The sequence below is a fragment of the Gallus gallus genome, chromosome Z (genome assembly GCF_016699485.2).
Source record: "Gallus gallus isolate bGalGal1 chromosome Z, bGalGal1.mat.broiler.GRCg7b, whole genome shotgun sequence".
In the NCBI taxonomy this organism is placed as follows: domain Eukaryota; kingdom Metazoa; phylum Chordata; class Aves; order Galliformes; family Phasianidae; genus Gallus; species Gallus gallus.
This window is the reverse complement of record NC_052572.1, coordinates 15,682,424-15,700,661: the sequence shown is the minus strand read 5'-3', so window position 1 is coordinate 15,700,661 and position 18,238 is coordinate 15,682,424. Positions and strand designations below refer to the sequence as shown.

General features: G+C 43.8%; 1 protein-coding gene and 1 long non-coding RNA gene across 4 annotated transcripts; both read right to left on the bottom strand.

Moving 5' to 3' along the window:
* Positions 1-592: 592 nt before the first annotated feature.
* Positions 593-4,559, bottom strand: LOC101748625. The gene is made up of 3 exons (XR_210896.4): positions 3,716-4,559; positions 3,549-3,626; positions 593-3,208 (listed from the first exon to the last, which is right to left on the bottom strand). It is a non-coding gene; the product is annotated as an uncharacterized LOC101748625 (long non-coding RNA).
* A 161-nt stretch (positions 4,560-4,720) lies between these two features.
* ISL1 (ISL LIM homeobox 1) lies at positions 4,721-18,009 on the bottom strand. 3 transcript variants are annotated; one of them, NM_205414.2, is made up of 7 exons: positions 17,834-18,009; positions 17,605-17,713; positions 16,581-16,770; positions 13,353-13,612; positions 11,316-11,602; positions 9,746-9,913; positions 4,721-7,263 (listed from the first exon to the last, which is right to left on the bottom strand). In NM_205414.2, the coding sequence occupies exons 2-7, from the start codon at positions 17,630-17,632 to the stop codon at positions 7,147-7,149; spliced, it is 1,050 nt and encodes a 349-aa protein (NP_990745.1). In that variant the 5' UTR covers positions 17,633-17,713; positions 17,834-18,009; the 3' UTR covers positions 4,721-7,146. The 3 variants fall into 3 exon arrangements, with proteins under 3 accessions (NP_990745.1, XP_015132743.1, XP_015132745.1); XM_015277257.4 differs by having other exon boundaries at positions 11,316-11,599; XM_015277259.4 differs by lacking the exon at positions 4,721-7,263 and adding an exon at positions 8,393-9,035.
* Positions 18,010-18,238: the final 229 nt, after the last annotated feature.

The following is an 18,238-nucleotide window of genomic DNA, read 5'->3' as shown; positions in this document are numbered from 1 at the left end:
ATGAGACATGAAATTTCTCTTTAGAGACTGTAAGTGAGTTGGGCAGTGGTTTTATTTTAAAATATTCTGTACATACAGATATGCTATTGACTTATATTTCTAATTACTCTACCAAGCAAAATGCTTTCAGTGATGCACTGAAAGTTTGTGAGTATTATTGTTGGACTTTTTTAGTACTATAAAAGAAAATTATGCAGCCATTTAAGGTCAAATATTAATAAAGCAATGGAAATTACTAAACTGATAAATCCACATTGGGTACCTACAAAATAGTAGGTACTGAAAACCACTGATTTTATACTCACATGTCAAGGGATCTTTGCCACTAACATCAGAGAACATTGGGCTGAACCCTTCAGTGATATGCATTCCCGCTTCATGAGACGTTCGCAGCAAAACTTCACAAAAGTCTCTCTGTAACCTTTAAAGTTTGCCCCTGCAATTACGGAATCACCAGAGTTGTAATAATTGCTTCAAGTTACTTGCAGTAAGCACTGTAAGGGCTCATCTTCAGTCTGGGGTAAAAAATGTTTGGGCTTTTAATACTGGGGTATTTCTAAGGTGTTATATATATTGTAAGATCTCCTATATATATGTATCATCATATCATCGTCCTTTTTTTTTTTTTTTTTTTTTTAAGTTAATTTATGGGCTGTAGTTAAAACTTTCATAAACTTTTCAAGTTAATTCCCACCATATTTTACTTTATCATGCACAGTGACACGTCAGTATTATCTCTATATACCTGCTAAGTTTAACACATTTCAAACAACACTTTGTATTTGTGACAGATAAAAATAAACACTAAGTTTTACCCATGAGAAAGAAAGAAAAAAAAGAGAGAGAGAAGTACCAGGATCATGGTTAAGATTCCTTTGCTAGGAAAATGATGCTCTCTTGGTCCCAAATTCCCTGAGTTATTGAGAGTTTAAAATGCTTTAATTGTATTTGATGGAAAATTATTACAAAAGCTTTGCCATATAATTTGCTCTGTACACAAGGACATTTACAACTGGTAAATCTAGAAAACAGCACTTATCCACAAACCACAAACCTTCTAAATTGCAGAGAGAAAGAGTCCTACCCAGTGGCAAATTTCATAATTCCACATTAGCAGACTCAATTACAATATCTGCTGCAAATAGCATATCAGTACATCATAGTTACAGTAATCAGCTTGCTTTCTTCCAAAATGAAGTATCATGGCCCTGAACTCAACTACACTGAGAAACAGCATGGGTTTTGGAAAGGAATCACATGCATTTACTGCAAATTGTCTTGTGTTATGGTAGAGAAACAGCAGAGATGGTAGACGAGCTCAAGCAATGCTCAAACTTGGAAATATACCAGGCATCCACCTAATATGACACAAGATTCGGAGGCATTAAGAAAATGAATGAATAAATAGGAAAAGGAATATCCAACCAAAAGATGCACCTTTCTCCCTACTTTCCAAAATACTGCTTGCTACTGAGCTAAATGCTTTTACTGATCTGAACTCCATTTAACATGCTTTATTACTCAGAATATCCACAAATCCAGCACAAAGGAACTAATATAGAGGGCAATTTTCTACCTCCAACGAAGGTCTTATATCTAAACAGACTTCCTCTCTCTTGATTGACTTGCTTCAATCAGTCTCCAGTGTTGGTGATCTCTGGTGATTTTGAATAGCTGTCAGTTTGTTTGTTTGTTGTTTGTTTGTTTTCCATTGTCTGCAAAACTCCAATTGGAAAAATAATAATAATAATAATAATAATAATAATAATAATAATAATAATAATAATAATAGTGTCATACACAAGGGGAAAGGGAAAAAAAAAAGGAAAGAAAGGAAGGAAGGTGGGAAAAAGAGAGGGAAGGAAAGAAGAAAGAAGAGAGAAGGAAGGAAGGGAGAGAGAGAGAAAGAGAGGACAGAAAGACAGAGTAAAAGAAAGAAAGAGCAAAAGAAAGGGAAAGATAAAGGAATTAAATAACAGCACATCAGGATTATAAAATAACCCATCAGAAATCGAGTGCCCACTGTCCCATACTGCTGTGGAGGTAGCCTTTGAGTGCCCGGGGGGATACAGGGCGAGCAGCAGGTCTATGTTGTATTAAGCAAACCGCGGGACGTGGGTTACCCCGGCCCGGCGGCCGAGGGCAGGGGCGAGACAGAGATCGGGAACAACAAAGCGGGCTATAAAGCCTCCAGGTGGTGGGTGTATTTGTTGTCCTGTCTGCGAGGTGCGGTGGCTACCCGGCCCCCGCAGATCCCAGTGCTGCTGTGGACATTAAGAAAAGTCTCTTTCGGCTGATTCCAAAACCAGATAAGGAGCCGCCGAGCCACCAGCTCTGTCTAGACTCCGGACCTCACAAGTCAAACGGGTTGTTTGGATTAGCGTTGGAGATCTACCGACCCGAACAACCCTCCCAAAGAAAAGCCACAGTAACACCCTATTTTCCTCTTCCCATTGCCGCCCTAAGATAGGAGTAGAGCTCTGCTTTGCTCCGTGTCACTTATTTCTTGAAAACTTCTTCACCCTCTCTCTCTCCCACAAACATACCTTGTCCTATTTTGTATAACAGGAGTAAAACAAACAAACAAACAAATACAATTTTAAAAAATGGCCACACTCTTCAACAAAAATCCTGTTTCGTAACCTTTCTCCTTCCTTCTCCCCACATCTCGTCCCCCCACGCCGCCGGAGCAATCCGGAGCCGCAGGTAAACCAGTGGAAAGGCTGTCCCGTTACTGAGATCAGGCCGGGTGCGGTGATGCTGCGCGGCACCCCCACCTCCTCCGCTTTCCCTCCTGAGCTTTTAGTGTGGTGAGCCGCAAGAAAGAAAAATCAGTACTGTGAAACAGCAGCTCGAAGCAAAAGCCTCCTTTCCCGGCTCGATTGCTGCGAAGAGCGGCGCACGGACCTTGCCCCAACTTCCGGCACAGACAGGAGCCTCGGGGAAAGGCATCGATTAGTTTTGCACCCTTTTCCCTGGCTAACGACAGCAGATACAATACCATACGGAAAGCTCGGTCACAGAGCATTGCCTCCCCAGCCCCCTCCGGAGCCTGCCTCCCCGCCGCCTCCTCGGGAGCTGCCTTCTCCGCCTGCACTTCACAAGTCCCGGGAGGTGAGGAGTGATCCTGCAGCAAGGCCGGCACACTGGGAGCTGTTAAGTTTATGTTTGTGGCGCCTGAGCTCAAACAGTCATTCAGTGGCTTGCTCTGTTATCAAGAAAACAACAATCAGCAACAATCAGTAAACAGGATCTCTTCCCAGCCCCTTTATTAACTACTTACAGCTCTGCTGAAGCGCCCAAAGCGGCACCTAGCACAGTAAAACGCTGCCGGCGCTTCGGGCGAGCAGACGGGAGAGCACGGGCCGTGCCCGTGAAACCCTCACGGTGCCGGAATCCCGGACCCCGGGCTGCGACGGGCGGCAGCGGCGCCGGAGAGCCCTCCCCAAGCCGGCCTTTCCCTCCCCACGCCCTGCTTTTGGGTGACCAAGCGTGGATTTAGCAACATCTATTTACGCATATGTATGTGTATGAAGGCAAGCACTTACCGCTGAGGTGTTCGACTGATCTCAGCGCTGGAATTCACACCTCCGGCTTTGGCCGGAGGACGCTGAACGCTGATTAACCTGGCACAAATATTGAAATGAAAAGAGTTTAAGTACTGTCCTCAGAGTGTTTCAAAAATGCAGAGAAATAATAGCAGATTTTAGCGGACCTTATTTGCCTTTATGGAGAAGGGCTGCAGCAAGAAGAAACCGGTGGAGTTAGCCTCTCTGTGTCAGAAAGATGTTTTCTCTCTCTTGCACAAACACTGCTGCTCGAGCTCAGGAAGGGTGTTCTCCTGAAGGCACTAGAAGGAACGACTCAAAAGTTCCACAGCGGATAAAACTCAGAAGTTACTGGGGGGAGGGAGGATAAGCCACAGACATACGAAGCGGAAAAGCGAACCAAAGTCCATCAAAGAACACACGTGAGAGCAGAATAAATAGTCTTAAAATGAGACGAGGGCTGCTCCACTGAACCTTTGCGGAGCGACTCTCCGGGGCTGCAGGGCCGCGCAGTGGGACACCTCAAAGCGGGGACACGCGCCCTGCAACGCGGAGCGGCCGCAGCCCCCGTGCGAGGCTCGAGGGGACAGCGCTCCGTGAGGTGCGGACGGGAGCCCCGTTCGGGGCTCCCAAACCACGGCACAACTGGAGCCGGGGCGCGGCTGCAGCTCCCCGGGCCCAGCCGGCCGTGTGCGCTTCGAGGAGCAGGACGTTCTCTGTAGCCAAACCCAAAGCCTCCCGGCGGGACGCTTATCTCGGCCGCAGCCTCGGCCCCCGCGCAAGCAGCAACTGGAGCTGAACCGAAGTGCAGCCCTTGGGCGACAGACCTTCACTGTCCCCAGAGTTCTGCCCAGGGGTCTCAGCAACGCCCCCGAGCAGGTTGCTCGCCCGCGGAACCCTCGCGGGGAGGCTGCGTTTCTTACCTATGGGTCAGCTGGCAGACGAACGCGAAGGCCCCAGTTTTGCCCTGACTGCAGTGCCAACTGCAGACCCCTGCACCCCTAGTTGGGAGACCTAGCGCCCATATCCCCCCCCAGTCAGTAAAAACGACTCAGACAGTTTACACATCAGACCGCCGTGAAGAATTTACACCCTTTCTCCCTCCCACCCCTCGAAGTCTCATAGCAAGCCTCTAATTCTGCATGAAAACACAAGGGTTACTGATCACACAGTTTAAGGTAGATTTCATATTTATTTAAATATTTATCAAGTACTCAAAAATGTATTACACTTGAGCATACAAAATGAATCCAGTTTCTAATCAGGATGATTGAAATCCTTGTATTAGGCTTTTAACCTCTATTATTATTATTATTGTTATTATTATTATTATTTTCTTTCTACTGTCGAAATGGTTTGTCTCTATAGCTGAGCTTGCTCAGGGAGAGCTGAAATGGGGAGGAGGGAAGAAAAAGGTTATGTTAAGAAAACATCAGGCTTTGGAGTAACTATCATGCAAACCAACTTGTCCTTGTCAGCCTAAAAATCTCTGTATATTCCAGTTGTTAAGGATTTTTTAGGGCGAGTCATTGTCTCGTGCTGGCCGGGAGCACTAGGGAACACTTGGATTCGAGCAAACACAACCCTTTCCACTGTTTTGTTATTTTTTTCCTTCTTCCTTTCTCACTTTTCCCCAAGAACTCGCCCACGTTTTTATCCTTCACCACCCTCTCCCCCGCAAATTAAAAAAGGAAGAAAAGAGGGAGTGAAGAGAGGGAAGTCGACAGAGAAGAAGGAACACCGATCGTGCAATTTCATAGCAATATCCCCGAATCCTATTTCTTCTGCAGCATTTTTTCAAGCGTTTTGACAGCAGACACTGATAAATAATGGTCATACTTGACTTGTTAAGCAAAAAGCATCCCTTTTATCAGGAGCTTATACTTAAAATACAGGTCACTTCAACAATCTCAACAACGAGGCTTTGGTATACAGCACTTACTTTTTAATATTTTTTAAAAAATAATGGAACTCAGCAAAAAGCCTGAGCTCTCAGTTCTTTCGATGTCCTAAAGTTATGTCAGACCATGCCTAGAGTAATACCACTTTTATAAGGGCAAGGGATAAGGGGGAGGGGAGGGAACAAGAGAGTTTCTAATGTTATCGATTGAAAGCTAAGGCATCCAACTAGCCCTGATATAGTTGTTGAAACGGAAATTTACAAGCTGGTCGTTAATACTTGCAATAAAATATCACACTCCTTGTTTTCACTAACGACCTGCTTTGCATGCAATATTTTATTTCAGGTATTTTAGCTGCTAATTTGTAAATATTTAAAAGAGGGAACTTTGTTCATTATTTATCATTATTATTATTATTATTATTATTACTATTATTATTTTCTCTATTCCAAACGCTTATTTAGTGAAATAGTCCTGAAGATATAATAATTCTACATATGGCGCTTTTATTTCACATAATATTTAAGGAAAAAAAGACAAAAAACACATAGAATAAGACATATAATTCAAAGACCACGGTACAATCTTTTCTTTTTTTTTTTCTTTTTTCTTTTTTTTTTCTTTTTTACTTCAGCAAACAAAAAAAAAATAGAGTCAAATGACATGAAAAGTGGCAAGTCTTCCAATAATAAATAATAAATTACTTTATAATTTTGCAATGCAAGAGCAAACAAAAAAGGTGGTGTTTTTTTCCTTTTTCTTTTTACTTTTTTTATACTTTTTTTTTCTCTTTATTGAGAGAAAGAGAGAGAGAGACAGAGACAGAGAGAGAGAAAGAAAGAAAGAGAAAACAGTCGTTTTAACCGATGACTATACACATCTTTGGGGGAGGGGAAGGTTCTTGGACAGACACATTTCAAACACAATCCCGAGACGCTTTGTGGCAAAATAGAGGTATACCTTGTTGCAATGCTTTTATAAATGGTTTTTAAAGAGTAATTCAAAAACCTATTTATTAATTACTTCAGACTTGATAGAGGGTGGATCTCAACCAAACACAAACCAAAACCCCGCTACAGTACATGCTATAAGAGACCCAGGAAACAACCCCTTGTTAAGAATCAACTAAAAACAACATTGCAAACCAATGCAGCTCCACCTTCCTGCAATGAATCTTTCAACAACGCGGGGCTAAATAGTCTCTTTCTTGATGATGGAAAACCTACCGGAGCTCCTTTTGGCAAGGCAATGACCAATATAGAAACAGCACCATTCGGGTTAGGAGAAAGTCCCTCTATCTTGGTTTCTCTCTAAGATGTGCAGTCAAATGTAATTTTTTTTTTTTTTTTTTTTTTTTTTTTTTTTTAAGATTCATGAGTACATATCCCCTATATTTTGAAAATGTCTTTTCGATCCTCCTCAAGATCATTGAGTAGCATGGTGGTTTCTTGTTTGTTTTAGCATTTATTCTAGTAGGATCCCATGATTGTCTTCACAGTGTTGCTACCATATTACCTTCTCTTTTCAAACATGACTCCGTTTGTTTCATGGAGCGGTTCCTTGCCAGGTTCATTAAAGGGCTGATAAATACTTTTCCCACCTAAATTTCGGAGTCCAAACACGATCACTTCCCCACTCTCTCCAATAGGGTTGAGGATAAGGGCAGAAACAACATCAGAACTCTGGATGAATTTTCCTCATGCCTCAATAGGACTGGCTACCATGCTGTTGGGCGTATCTGGGAGCTGAGAGGACATTGATGCCACTTCACTTCCGGTAGAATTGGAACCAGGTCCTCCTTCTGAAAAATTAACCTGCCAAAAAAAGAAAAAAGAAAAAGAAAAAGAAAGAAAGAAAGAAAGAAAGAAAGAAAGAAAGAAAGAAAGAAAGAAAGAAAGAAAGAAAGAAAGAAAGAAAGAAAGAAAGAAAGAAAGAAAGAAAGAAAGAAAGAAAGAAAGAAAGAAAGGAAGAAAGGAAGAAAGGAAGAAAGGAAGAAAGGAAGAAAGGAAGAAAGGAAGAAAGGAAGAAAGGAAGAAAGGAAGAAAGAAGAGAAAAAGAAAGGGGGGGGGAAGAAAAGAAAAAAAAGAAGGAAAGAAAAGAAGAAGAAATAAGAAAAATAATATATATACATATATATTACAATTGTAACAATCAAACAAAACTAGCTGGCAAATGCAAAGAAAAAGGTAAGAAAAAAAGAACAGGTATGCATCTCAATGGCCTGATACATCTCCACGGAAAACTGTCTCACTCTTTGTGGCTTTATTTATTTTCCCCATTGACTTCATAAGACTCTTCTTCAAGCTATCAGCCAAATCATCGGGGGAAAAAAGTTGTAAAAAAGAAAGTTCAAGAAGACTGAAAAATAAAATCTACAAGTAAATAAACAAACAATCTTATTTGCCAGGCCTTCTTCCATGTCTTGCAAGAGTGGCAATCCCAACAGGATGTTCTAGTCAATTATTTAAGAGTGCATGTGCTTTTTGACACAAAACTGTAAGGTTACTCTTTTCCCTCTTTGTGCACATACTAAAATAAACCTGCAAGAAGCAGCCAAGAGTGGAAGGCATTTGAAATAAGCCATTCTCTTTCATTCATGACTGGGAGTGGTGGTATCTCTTTTTAACAAGAGTCCTCTTGATAAAAAAGGTCACACTTCTCCATCCTAATGTGCTCCACAGCTCCTGTTGGTTTAGGGACAGTGTTGGGAAAAGGCCTGAAGTAAAGGGTGGAGCTTTGCTAATCCAAAAGCATTTCTTTGGCACCTATTTAGCTGGCTGATCCTGTGATCAAGGCCCTTTCCAGATTACAGACCTGCTTTGAGTGGTTGATGTACTCCATTCACTATCTTCTACTTTAATTCTTCTCAATATCAGACATCATGAACTTTATGCATCAGTATCCATCTACTAATCTAATGGTGTGTCTATATATGTGTATGTACTAGGGCTATCCATCTTCTCTTTTTTTTTTTTTTTTTTTTTAGGACCTATTCCTTACAAAACCTCACTGTATGAAAGGTTCTTTAAACTTTCAGTTCTGTTAGGCACCCAAAAGAGACTAATTTTTCTCGTGCCCGTTTGACAGTTTAATTAAACCAGGAAAACCAGTGGTTATTTGAGGTAAGATGATGCAAACAGCCCCACTGTTGTGCTGTAGTTCCCAAGTAAGCATGTTGTGCCAGAAGGGCCCACAGACCACAGCCTGACACTGGGTGGAAAAAAAAATTAAAAAAAAAAAAAAAAGAAGAAGAGAGAGATCTTCCAAAACTGTATGATACTAAACAGAAAATTTCCACAAGCATCCGTTCATATGGCTACAAACTGTTGCCCTCCATTGCTTATGATGAAAAAGATTCCCAACAGATGAAAAAAGGATCCATATAATAATAATATTTTGTCTTTAAGTATTGTTTTGAATCACTGAAGAAGCATACACACAACGTACCTTATTATTTTAAAGATTTGGTTTTAAGACACTTAGGCCAGGAAATTGAGTTAAGGTTGAACTTCTGTCCTTAATTCACCTTCTTGGGCCTAAGTATTGCAGATGATATGGTCCCATTTGAGCTGCCAAATGACGTAGGCTAAGGAAGTGAGTTAAGAACAGAATTTATTCTAAAATGTCTGTTTTCTTTTGGCTTAAGGCTGTTTATTGTTTGAATTTTGCAAGCGAATATGTACTGACTATTTCATTTTTGAAGTACAACATTTAATGTGTGCTATAGGCATGTATAATTGTATGCAAATATGTGAATAGAGAAATAAAAAGTCACACCTAAACTTACATGTATAAACAAAGGAGATGATGCTTTAATTAAATTGTGTTTGTGGAACAAAGCAAGGACTCAGTCTGAGGTTGCAGCCATACATTTTAAACCTATATTATAAAGTAAAAATTGGCCCAAATGAGGGGAGGGACTGGGAGAAGTAAAATTTGGAAACTGTTTTAATAATATCCCTTCAGTGGCACAGGGGTACAGTTTAGTTCTCTGGTTAGACATGCTTTCAGTTTTCAGTGGTGTCCGAGCCAAATCAGCCTCAGACCTGGGCTGGGCCTTATCCAGTACGCACTCATTTGGACAAGATCTTTGCACTGCAGTACCTTTTGCACCAAGCCCGGCAGAATCAGTTAAAATTGCCACATTTACAGAGTGTCAAAACGCCCACCTCGTAATCTCAGAGAAACGCTACTGGCCTGAGCTGCCCATCTCTGGGACAAGGGCTGCAGGAGCAGCCCTCCTGCTGAGAATGTTCAGCGAACCCCCCACTGCTGGGGCTGAGAACAGACACTTACTAGTTGCTGAAAAGCAGGTTGATCTATGTCACTCTGCAATGCGAAGTCACTCAGTACTTTCCAGGGTGGCTGGTAACTTTGCACCTCCACCGGGTTCGCCTGTAAACCACCATCATGTCTCTCCGGACTAGCAGCCACCATCGGAGTTCCTGTCATCCCTTGGATATTCTGTAAATAGCCCAGCAAAAGATGTTAATGAGCTTGGTTAACTTTATTGTATATAAGCGCTGAGTCAATAAACTGCTTTCTATCTTATCTATACAGTCACTTGTATTTGCTTTGTTAATCTGCTGTGAATGTCTTACTTCATTCTACTTTAGGTCAGTCTATTTCTACCTGCTGCATTTATCACAGTGGAAGTTTACTTTCTTTTCCTTTAATCCTCGTATTTCTCTCAAGGCACAGTCCTCCTCCCCCGCTCCCCCAAGCCTTCTCAAACAAGCACTCAGTGTCTTGGCTGCCGATGCATCGGCACAAGAAAAGGTTAATCATGGTTTTTTTCTACTTTGCATCCAGGCAGGTTTTGTTCTCTGTGACCTTAACTGGTTCTTATATCCTCTGAACCATAAACCTGAAGAGAGATAGTACCATGTTCTTTCAAAAAACAAAACAATAAGATTAAAAATAATGGTAAAAGAGGAATCCGCAATCCTCCTGTTATGTCCTGTGGTGCAGACACTATGCAAAATAACTCCAAACCTCGACTAATAGATTGTTCAGGCGAGTTAATAACATCATGTTTTATTGCATTCCAACATGGTAAAATGAAACTCCTTAAATTCCACTTAACTAGGCAGCCTTATGAATTAATAGTTATTCTCAGGTCAGTCAATATATAGAGGGAGAATAACAGACTCTTCTTCAAGTGGACTAACAGCAGTAGGGGCAGGGAAGAAAAAAAAAAAAGAAAAAAAAAAAAGGTAGGCTTAAAATGGTTTGCTATGTTTGCTATGCTGAATTCAGCTTTTTCCATTTGCTTGCAGTGCACATGCATATGCCCACAGAGAAGAACTCTATTTCTATTCAAGAACTATATATATATTAAATGACCTGGAAATATGACTGTAGCTCTAAAAACTTTGCATTTGTCTTTTTCTACTGAAAATGTACTGACAAATACAGATACACTACGTATATAAGGTCATTAAAAAAAAAAAAGAAAGAAAGAAAGAAAGAAATCAAATTTCCCCTTTACTTCTGTGTAAAACCATTGAGGAGGGAGAGTACATTATTTTCCCTCAAGGAGTCCTCTGCATTTGCAGTATAAATATTACACAAGACAGGGCTTTTTACATCCCATAAGCTCTGCAGGTCACAATTCACACTGCAGAGAAGTTAATCTAATCTACTGCAAATCCTTAGCCTCACAAAAGGACGTGTTCGCTTGAGCAGCCTGTATCAGCTTCTCTCTGCTGTCTGTTCTAACTGCACTGACAGCAAAACAAGCAGATAATATTTAGGAGGTACCACTTTGCTTTAAGGGAGCTCCCATAAAATCAAATGGGCCTCAGCCTATGCATTTTCTGCTGGGAGGTAAGACAGTGCACAGTCAGAGGCTGAAGCCACTTACAGTTTTGTCATTGGGTTGCTGCTGCTGAAGTTGCTTCATCATAATGCTTCTTTTTTTGTCCTTGCATCGCTTGTTTTGAAACCAAACCCTGATGACCCTCGGACTGAGGCCAGTCATTTCTACCAGTTGCTCTTTCATGAGGGCGTCGGGTCTGGGGTTGGCAGCGTAGCAGGTCCTCAAGGTGTGAAGCTGCTTTTCATTAAGGACAGTTCGGACTCGGGTGGTCTTCTCAGGCTGCTTGTGGACGTGGGGCCGCAGAGCTGGCTGTCTGGCAGAGATAGGTTCTGCTGTAAGGGAAGGGGAAGGGAGGAACAGGATCCCCATGAGTAGGAAGCAGGGAGTCTGCAGAGGCTATGAATCTAAGCCAGTAGGGCAGGAGGGGGGGAGGGGATGGGGAAGAAAGGGGGGTGATGAACCTCTTTCAAAGGCCATCCAGGCAGTTAGCTCTACCCGAGTTCCTGCAGCCTCCTCTGCTTTATGCGCTGGTAGAGTGACAGGACTGACATCTCTGACTCCACGGATAATTAATTTGGAGCCACCCCTCTCTCTCCCTCCCAAAACCCTTAATGACAGAAGCTTGAACCTGTGTGAGCCATGACAGGGGAGGGTGAGCTCATGAAGGTGCATGCGTGTGTGCGCGCACTAGGAAAAGAGGGGGAGGTCTTTACGTATTTGTGTCCTGACAAATCACTAAAACAGATTTTTAGCCCGAAAATTAATAAATTAATCATTATTCGGGTCTGCGTCTTGTGTGCTGAATCTAGCTCAGCTTAGTCAGAGGCCTTGATAACGTACAACAGCTCCCGTCTGTTTGGTGCTTCCAAATCCAAAACAAAACAAGCCAAAAGCACTACACCATGACCGTGGATGGAAAACCCATGAGAGTCCCACATGAGGAGATGGGGTCTGTCTTAGAAAGAGGATGTATATGGTGAATTTATGTAAACTTTTAATGAATAATTATTAAAACCATGAATGCTTCTCCAATTTAAGAGGAGCAATCCAAGCATCTAGTGGAAACCACCAAGAAATGAAATCCAGAGTACAGAGTCACATCAAGAATACTTTTCACTTGTGTGATTCAGCTATTCCTTTGTGTATTGGATAGCTGTAGCTATCTATACGTAATTTGACCCAGCCAAGGGAAAAATAAAAACTTTTTTTCCCCTAACAGTATGGCTTACTAGTATTCAAAAATGCTTGGTTTTGTTCAGTCAGCTTTCAATTTCTCTGATTACGATGATAAATCAGCAAATTCGAATAAAGATTATACGGTCTTAGCAGTGTTTTACCTGCAGATACAATGTTTATGTACAATTTCTCCTCCATCCTGCAGTGGGCACCTACAGATATTCTTTTTCTCCCTTGATATTGATATGTTACTTGGAGAAAAAAATAGTGGAGGAAAAAGTGGGAAATGAGCCCGTTTAAACAGAGCTGTGTTTGTAAATAACCTTTGGTGTTACAGTTACTTGACAAGCAACACCGCCAGCCAACCTTGTTTTATCCAGCCTCCTTTGCCTCAAAGAGACGTGCCTTTTCTTCGGCTAAGAGTCCCTGAGTGTCTGGTGCACATGTCGAGAACTAGAGGTGCAAGTTGTAAGGTGGGTCGTCAATGCTGAGTTTAAAGATGAAATTCTCATCAAATCACATAAAACTTTTCAAGACGGCAGAGTCACTTCAAAAGGCAATTACTGGAGATTAGCTTGTTGACAGTTTTAAATTACAGCCTAAGCGCTCGCCTGTAGTTATGAAGCCTATCTCCTTTCGGCCCCCGCGTCCACCAGTGCTTAAAACAGCTTTTCCCCGTGCTCCGCAGGACGGGCTGGAGCGGGGTCTGTGCCGTGCCGCAAACCCGTTCCCTGCAAGGGCTGCCCCGGCTCCTGCTCAGCTCAGGCTCCCAGCCTCCGGTGGACCGGGGGGCTCCCGCAGAAGTGCCACCCCCCGCGCAGATGCGGGCAGCCGGACCCGCGGCACTCCGCGAGTGCGCAGGCCGGGGCCGTGGGTCCCCCGCGGGGCGCCGTGCGCGGGCGGTACCTGCCATCTGCAGCGGTCGGGCCGGGTGCAAGGGGCTGAGGGGATCCCCGGCGCCCAGGCTGGCCCGCTCCACCACGTCGTGGTCCGCCCGGCAGAAGAGGCCGTCCTCCCGCAGCGCGAATTCATCGCCGGGGATGAGCTGGCGGCTGCAGGCCACGCAGCGGAAACACTCGATGTGGTACACCTTGGCGCGGGCGCGCATCACGAAGTCGTTCTTGCTGAAGCCGATGCTGCACTTGGCGCACTTGATGCCGTATAACCTGAGCAGGGACCAGCCCAGAGAGAAGGAGAAGGGAGGAAAGGAGGGTGAGAATGAGGAGGGGGAAGGGAAGGGGTTGTCAAAGAGAATGGGGGAAAAGAGACGGGGGGGAAAAAAAGAGAGAGAGAGAGAGTTTTTCACTAGCGCTCGTGTGCTGCCCCGTGGCCTCTCGTAGCTGCTCCACAAGCGGCACAAAAGTTAAACAAGCTTTGAGATAGAGAAGCCAGCAAGGGAAAAGGAATGAAAACGGATTCGGCTGCTGCCGATGCACGGTTCCCCCCGCTATAAACGGCGGCGGGGTCCCAGACACGGCGATGGACAATGGGAGGGGGGAAGGAAGGGCGATGAGGGTGGGAAGAGGGGGAGAAGCAAAAATTCGACCCCTCTCCTTCCCGAGGAGGTGCCGCCCCCTCCTCCTGTCCCGCTGCTCGGGCTGCATGCGGCGAGGGGCCGTCCCTACCCTCTCCCCCCGGCACGGCGCGGGGACCTGACCTCGCCTGGCCCGCAGCTGAACCGCCCGCCCGGGTATCCGGAGAACAGCCGGGGCTGGCACCCGCTTAGCACACTCAAACGTGACCGCCTTGCCCAGTTGTGGTGTTTCTGTTGTTGTCGTTTTGTTTTTTGCGAAGAACCCACTCAGCGACTTCTGCCGCTCAACGAGTGGCCGCGCTCGCTCTAGCTCAGCCTCCGGGACGCGGCTCTGCCAGCGACAGAGGCTTTCCCCTTATCCTCTCTCACTAGGTTTACTTTATACAACAGAACTAGGCATATTCACACAACCCTTTGTACACTCGCACACTCGCATGCGTAGCAGTGCAACCTCTCTCCGCAGGACCCCTCCTAGAAGGTATTTTCTGTGTTCTGGCTCTGTAGCCAGTATCACACGCGTCTCCTTCTCGCCCTCTGCTTTATTCCACCTTGAACCAACGCTCAAGCCCTCCAGCACGAGTGGAAGGGCAACTTTGTGCCGCAGCCCCCGCAGCAGCTACTGGGTCTCCCGGGTTACAGGCTGGAGGAGGTGGCTGTTCCTCGACCCTCGTGGAGGAGAGGACCACCGTTAATCCATCAGTAGATGGGCGAAAGAGCATGTTCCAGTGCGGTGTCTATAGGTGTAGCCTCTCGGCTGCCACCAAGTACTTCTTTGCCAGCCTCTTCGGCATTAAGCAAAATTAGCATCTTCCCCCAAACGTATGAAGACACGAAAATGCACACAAACAAATGTGGATGTAACCATGGAAATGTAAAAGCTGCTCTTAAAACTGACCTATTATTCATCCACACTCATTTCCTCACCAGTGCGTTTCATTAGCAATAGGCTCTGATGTAAATTTATGGGTACGTGTTTAGCTGCTACATCTATAGATCTGTACTCGGCTTATATTCAGAGCTATGAATTTCCGAATTAGAAGTTTTTGAGAAGAATAAAACCCCAACAATCAAACTGCTACACTACAAAAGAGCAGAGCGTTCACAAAATGTATCGCATTCAGAAGTACAGAAGTTGGGGGGGTTGCCCACATCCTGGCAATCATAGATTGACTCGTGGTCTAATTCAAAGTCCAATTACACGTAATAGACAATTTACTTTTAAAATTTTAGGAAATGAAAAGTACTGCACACATAGATAAATAAATAATAAGAGTAGCAATTTTTTCTTTGTTAGTTTGCTTATATTAGCCCACTGAGTTAGCTCTTGCAGGAGATAAACGGGTGTTTCTCAGCCCCAAACGTTGTCCTTTAATTTGCAAGTAGCGACAGGACGACATTTAACCGAAGGTCTCCAAAGTAAAAAATAAATTATTATTATTACTATTATTAATAAATTGAATTGTTTTTCGTCCTGGTAAAACTTGGAGAATAATCTCATGGCACAGCTTGTACGAACGATCTGATTACGAATCGTGTCCTGACTGAGTCATTTTATTTCAGTTAGGAGTTAACGAGAAACTAGAAGAGATGTCTTGAGAGGGTAGGTAATAGTTGTTCTCAAAACTTTCCATAAGAAAACACGGTCCGTACCTCAGTGTCATTCGAAGTTCTAGTTTTTCAAACCCGGTAGAATACACTGAAACAGATCAGCATGACCCAGGAACACAAATAATAAACACACTCGAAATTCCTGCTTTGGTTTCTCTATAGTGTCAGGATTGGCAACTCTCACATTTTATCAGTTACCAGATTTTAATGTGAGGAAGGAAGCGGTTCCATTATCTAAATATACCCAATTGTTCGTGAACAGATGATGGGCAATTTGATCTGCTCTGTCTAATTCATCAGTACAGATAAGATAAGAAAGGAAAGGCAGTCAGATATCACCAAAGGGGTTAATATTTAAAAAGATTAAATGTCAGTTATTTTAGCAAAGAAACGTTTCGGTTTAGGTTTTAACCTCCTCAGAAAAAGATCTTTCACTCTGAAGGAAACTTCAGCTTTGTTTTTGTTTTTCTCTTTTGGGCTACATTTTCTTTTTCCATAGGCCTGGTTTAATCTTATTTTTTGCACGTGTATTTATTTTTACGGCAGAAATACTCGAATCGGTTTTCCTCTGAATGCCATTATGCCTTTACAAAAGCACAGATACGCGTTTCTCAGGTTGTGTTAAAAAGCGACCAGCTGCACGTTGCCCATAACATCGACCCTACTGAAAACATTCTCCATCACCCATGATTTCCCACTGTGTTAGAATCACAGAATACATTGCTGAAGTCCTCAGGAGGGTCCGATAGAGTCGGTAGCTGCTTCCGAGTGTGGTTTTGTTTGTTCAGAGATTTGCGTTTGAATTTGTAGAATAAAATACTTGACTACTCGAACTTTTCCCCTCGTCTTTCTACCTTTACGGGAATCAGTTAAAAATACACCAATTGCATTTTCACCTTGTTTATCACTCCTTTTCCTCACCCTGCGTGTCAGATTTACAAAGTTAAGGAAAAAAAATCTCACCAATGTATTAAACAACATAAATGGCGTACCTGATATAATCTCTTTTACAGTAGGTTTTGCCATCTCTAACAAAGCACGTACAGGTCTCGTCCAAATACTGATTACACTCTGCACACTTCAAACACGCCGCATGCCATTCCAAATCCGGAGAAACCCTCAGAATATACTGATCGTGAATTTGATTGCCGCAACCAACACATAGGGAAATCAGGCGTTTTTCTGAAATGAAAATAAATACATGATTGACTAACCGCTTACTCTCCTACAGAGATAAACACACTTGTAGTGTCGTTCCCTTATAGGGCGTACTCGAAGTGTTGCTTTTTTTTTTTTTTTTTTTTTTTTTTTTTTAAGAGTATTACACTTTTGCATGGTAATCGAAGCGTGCCATCAAAACCTCGCCTCGTTTAGGAAGAAGGCGGAACATATGCTACGATGCAGACGTGAAGAGTGAAGGTCCCCACTTCGAAAACCCTACACAGAATCAAAACTCCAAACTCCCTCGTGGTTTTATTTTTATTTTATTGTACTCTAGTTCGGTTCTAGTTCGGTTTCCTATCCTTACGAGGAGAGCACCTACACGTTAGATGTAATGTTTTAAGAGACTCTGATTGGAAACGTCGAACGCGTGGCTGGTGCGCTTCCCGTTCAGCCCTTTCCCATAGAAGAGGGAACTCGAGGCTGCTAGCAAGAACAAGCATCGTTACAGTTGTCACTTGCTCTCTTTTGCAAGTCTAATGCTAATTTCCTCAGACAGAACGGGTGCTGGATAGTCAGACAGCCCCACCGCAGTCTAGCAGGAAGAGAATCTAAAGCTGCCCGGTAGGAGAGCCCATTTAAATCTCTCCTGCTCCCCAAACTTTAAGAGAGCGGGACCCTGGGCTATTAGCATACAAGGCTACGAGGCTAAAACACAGCAAGCATGCAGGCACGGCAACAAAGGCACCTTCTCTACCATTCAAAATGAAGTTGATCTCTCTAGCAGCTCGCCTGTCTGAGACGATTACAATAGACAGCACATTTATTCCAACAACGGTAAAAATTCCGCCTTACTTTTTGGTGGGTCTCCCATGTCTCCCATATCTGTAAGAGGGTGTAATGTCCACAGTGAAATGGTGTACGGTTTCGTTTTAAGACCCCAAAGTAGGTTTGAAAGCTGTCGCTAAAAAAATAAAATAAAATAAATAAAAAAAAAAAATAGAAGTAACAATAATAAGAACAACAAAAAAAAAAATAGAGATTCGAAATGAGGGGAAAAAAAAAAGGCAAAACAAAACACCACCGGCGTGGGAGACACTGTCAGGGCTGCGGAGCGAGAAGGGGGCGCGGTGCGGTGCGATGCGATGCGATGCGACGCCGGGGTCCGGCTGCGCAGCGGGGTCCTGCCGCGGGGTCCTGCCGCGCGGTGCTGCGGGGCGCGGTGCGGTGCGGCGGTGCGGCGGTGCTGGACTGGGCGCTGGCGGCTCGGGCACTCGCCTCGCCCTTATCTCTTACTCAAACTTCTCTGCTCCAACTCAGCCCGCTCGCCATTGGCCTGACGTCATGCGCGGGGACGTCACGCCCGCGCGGCGCCCATTGGCTGCGGGCGGTGCGGCGCAGCTGTTCTGATTATCATATTTCAGGGTCTGGCGGCGCGGCTCCGGCTCGGGCTCTCGGAGGCAACTTTTCCTCGCTCCTCATTTGTATT

What these genes read in the sequence shown, in the direction of transcription:
- ISL1 (NM_205414.2), bottom strand. Translation starts at nt 17,632, where the DNA reads ATGGGAGACATGGGAGACCCACCAAAAA. An exon ending in CCGACCGCTGCAGATGGCAG is followed by an intron (nt 11,603 to 13,352) that starts GTACCGCCCGCG and finishes CTTCCCTTACAG; the next exon opens with CAGAACCTATCTCTGCCAGA. An exon ending in AACCTGCTTTTCAGCAACTA is followed by an intron (nt 7,264 to 9,745) that starts GTAAGTGTCTGT and finishes TTTTTTTGGCAG; the next exon opens with GTTAATTTTTCAGAAGGAGG.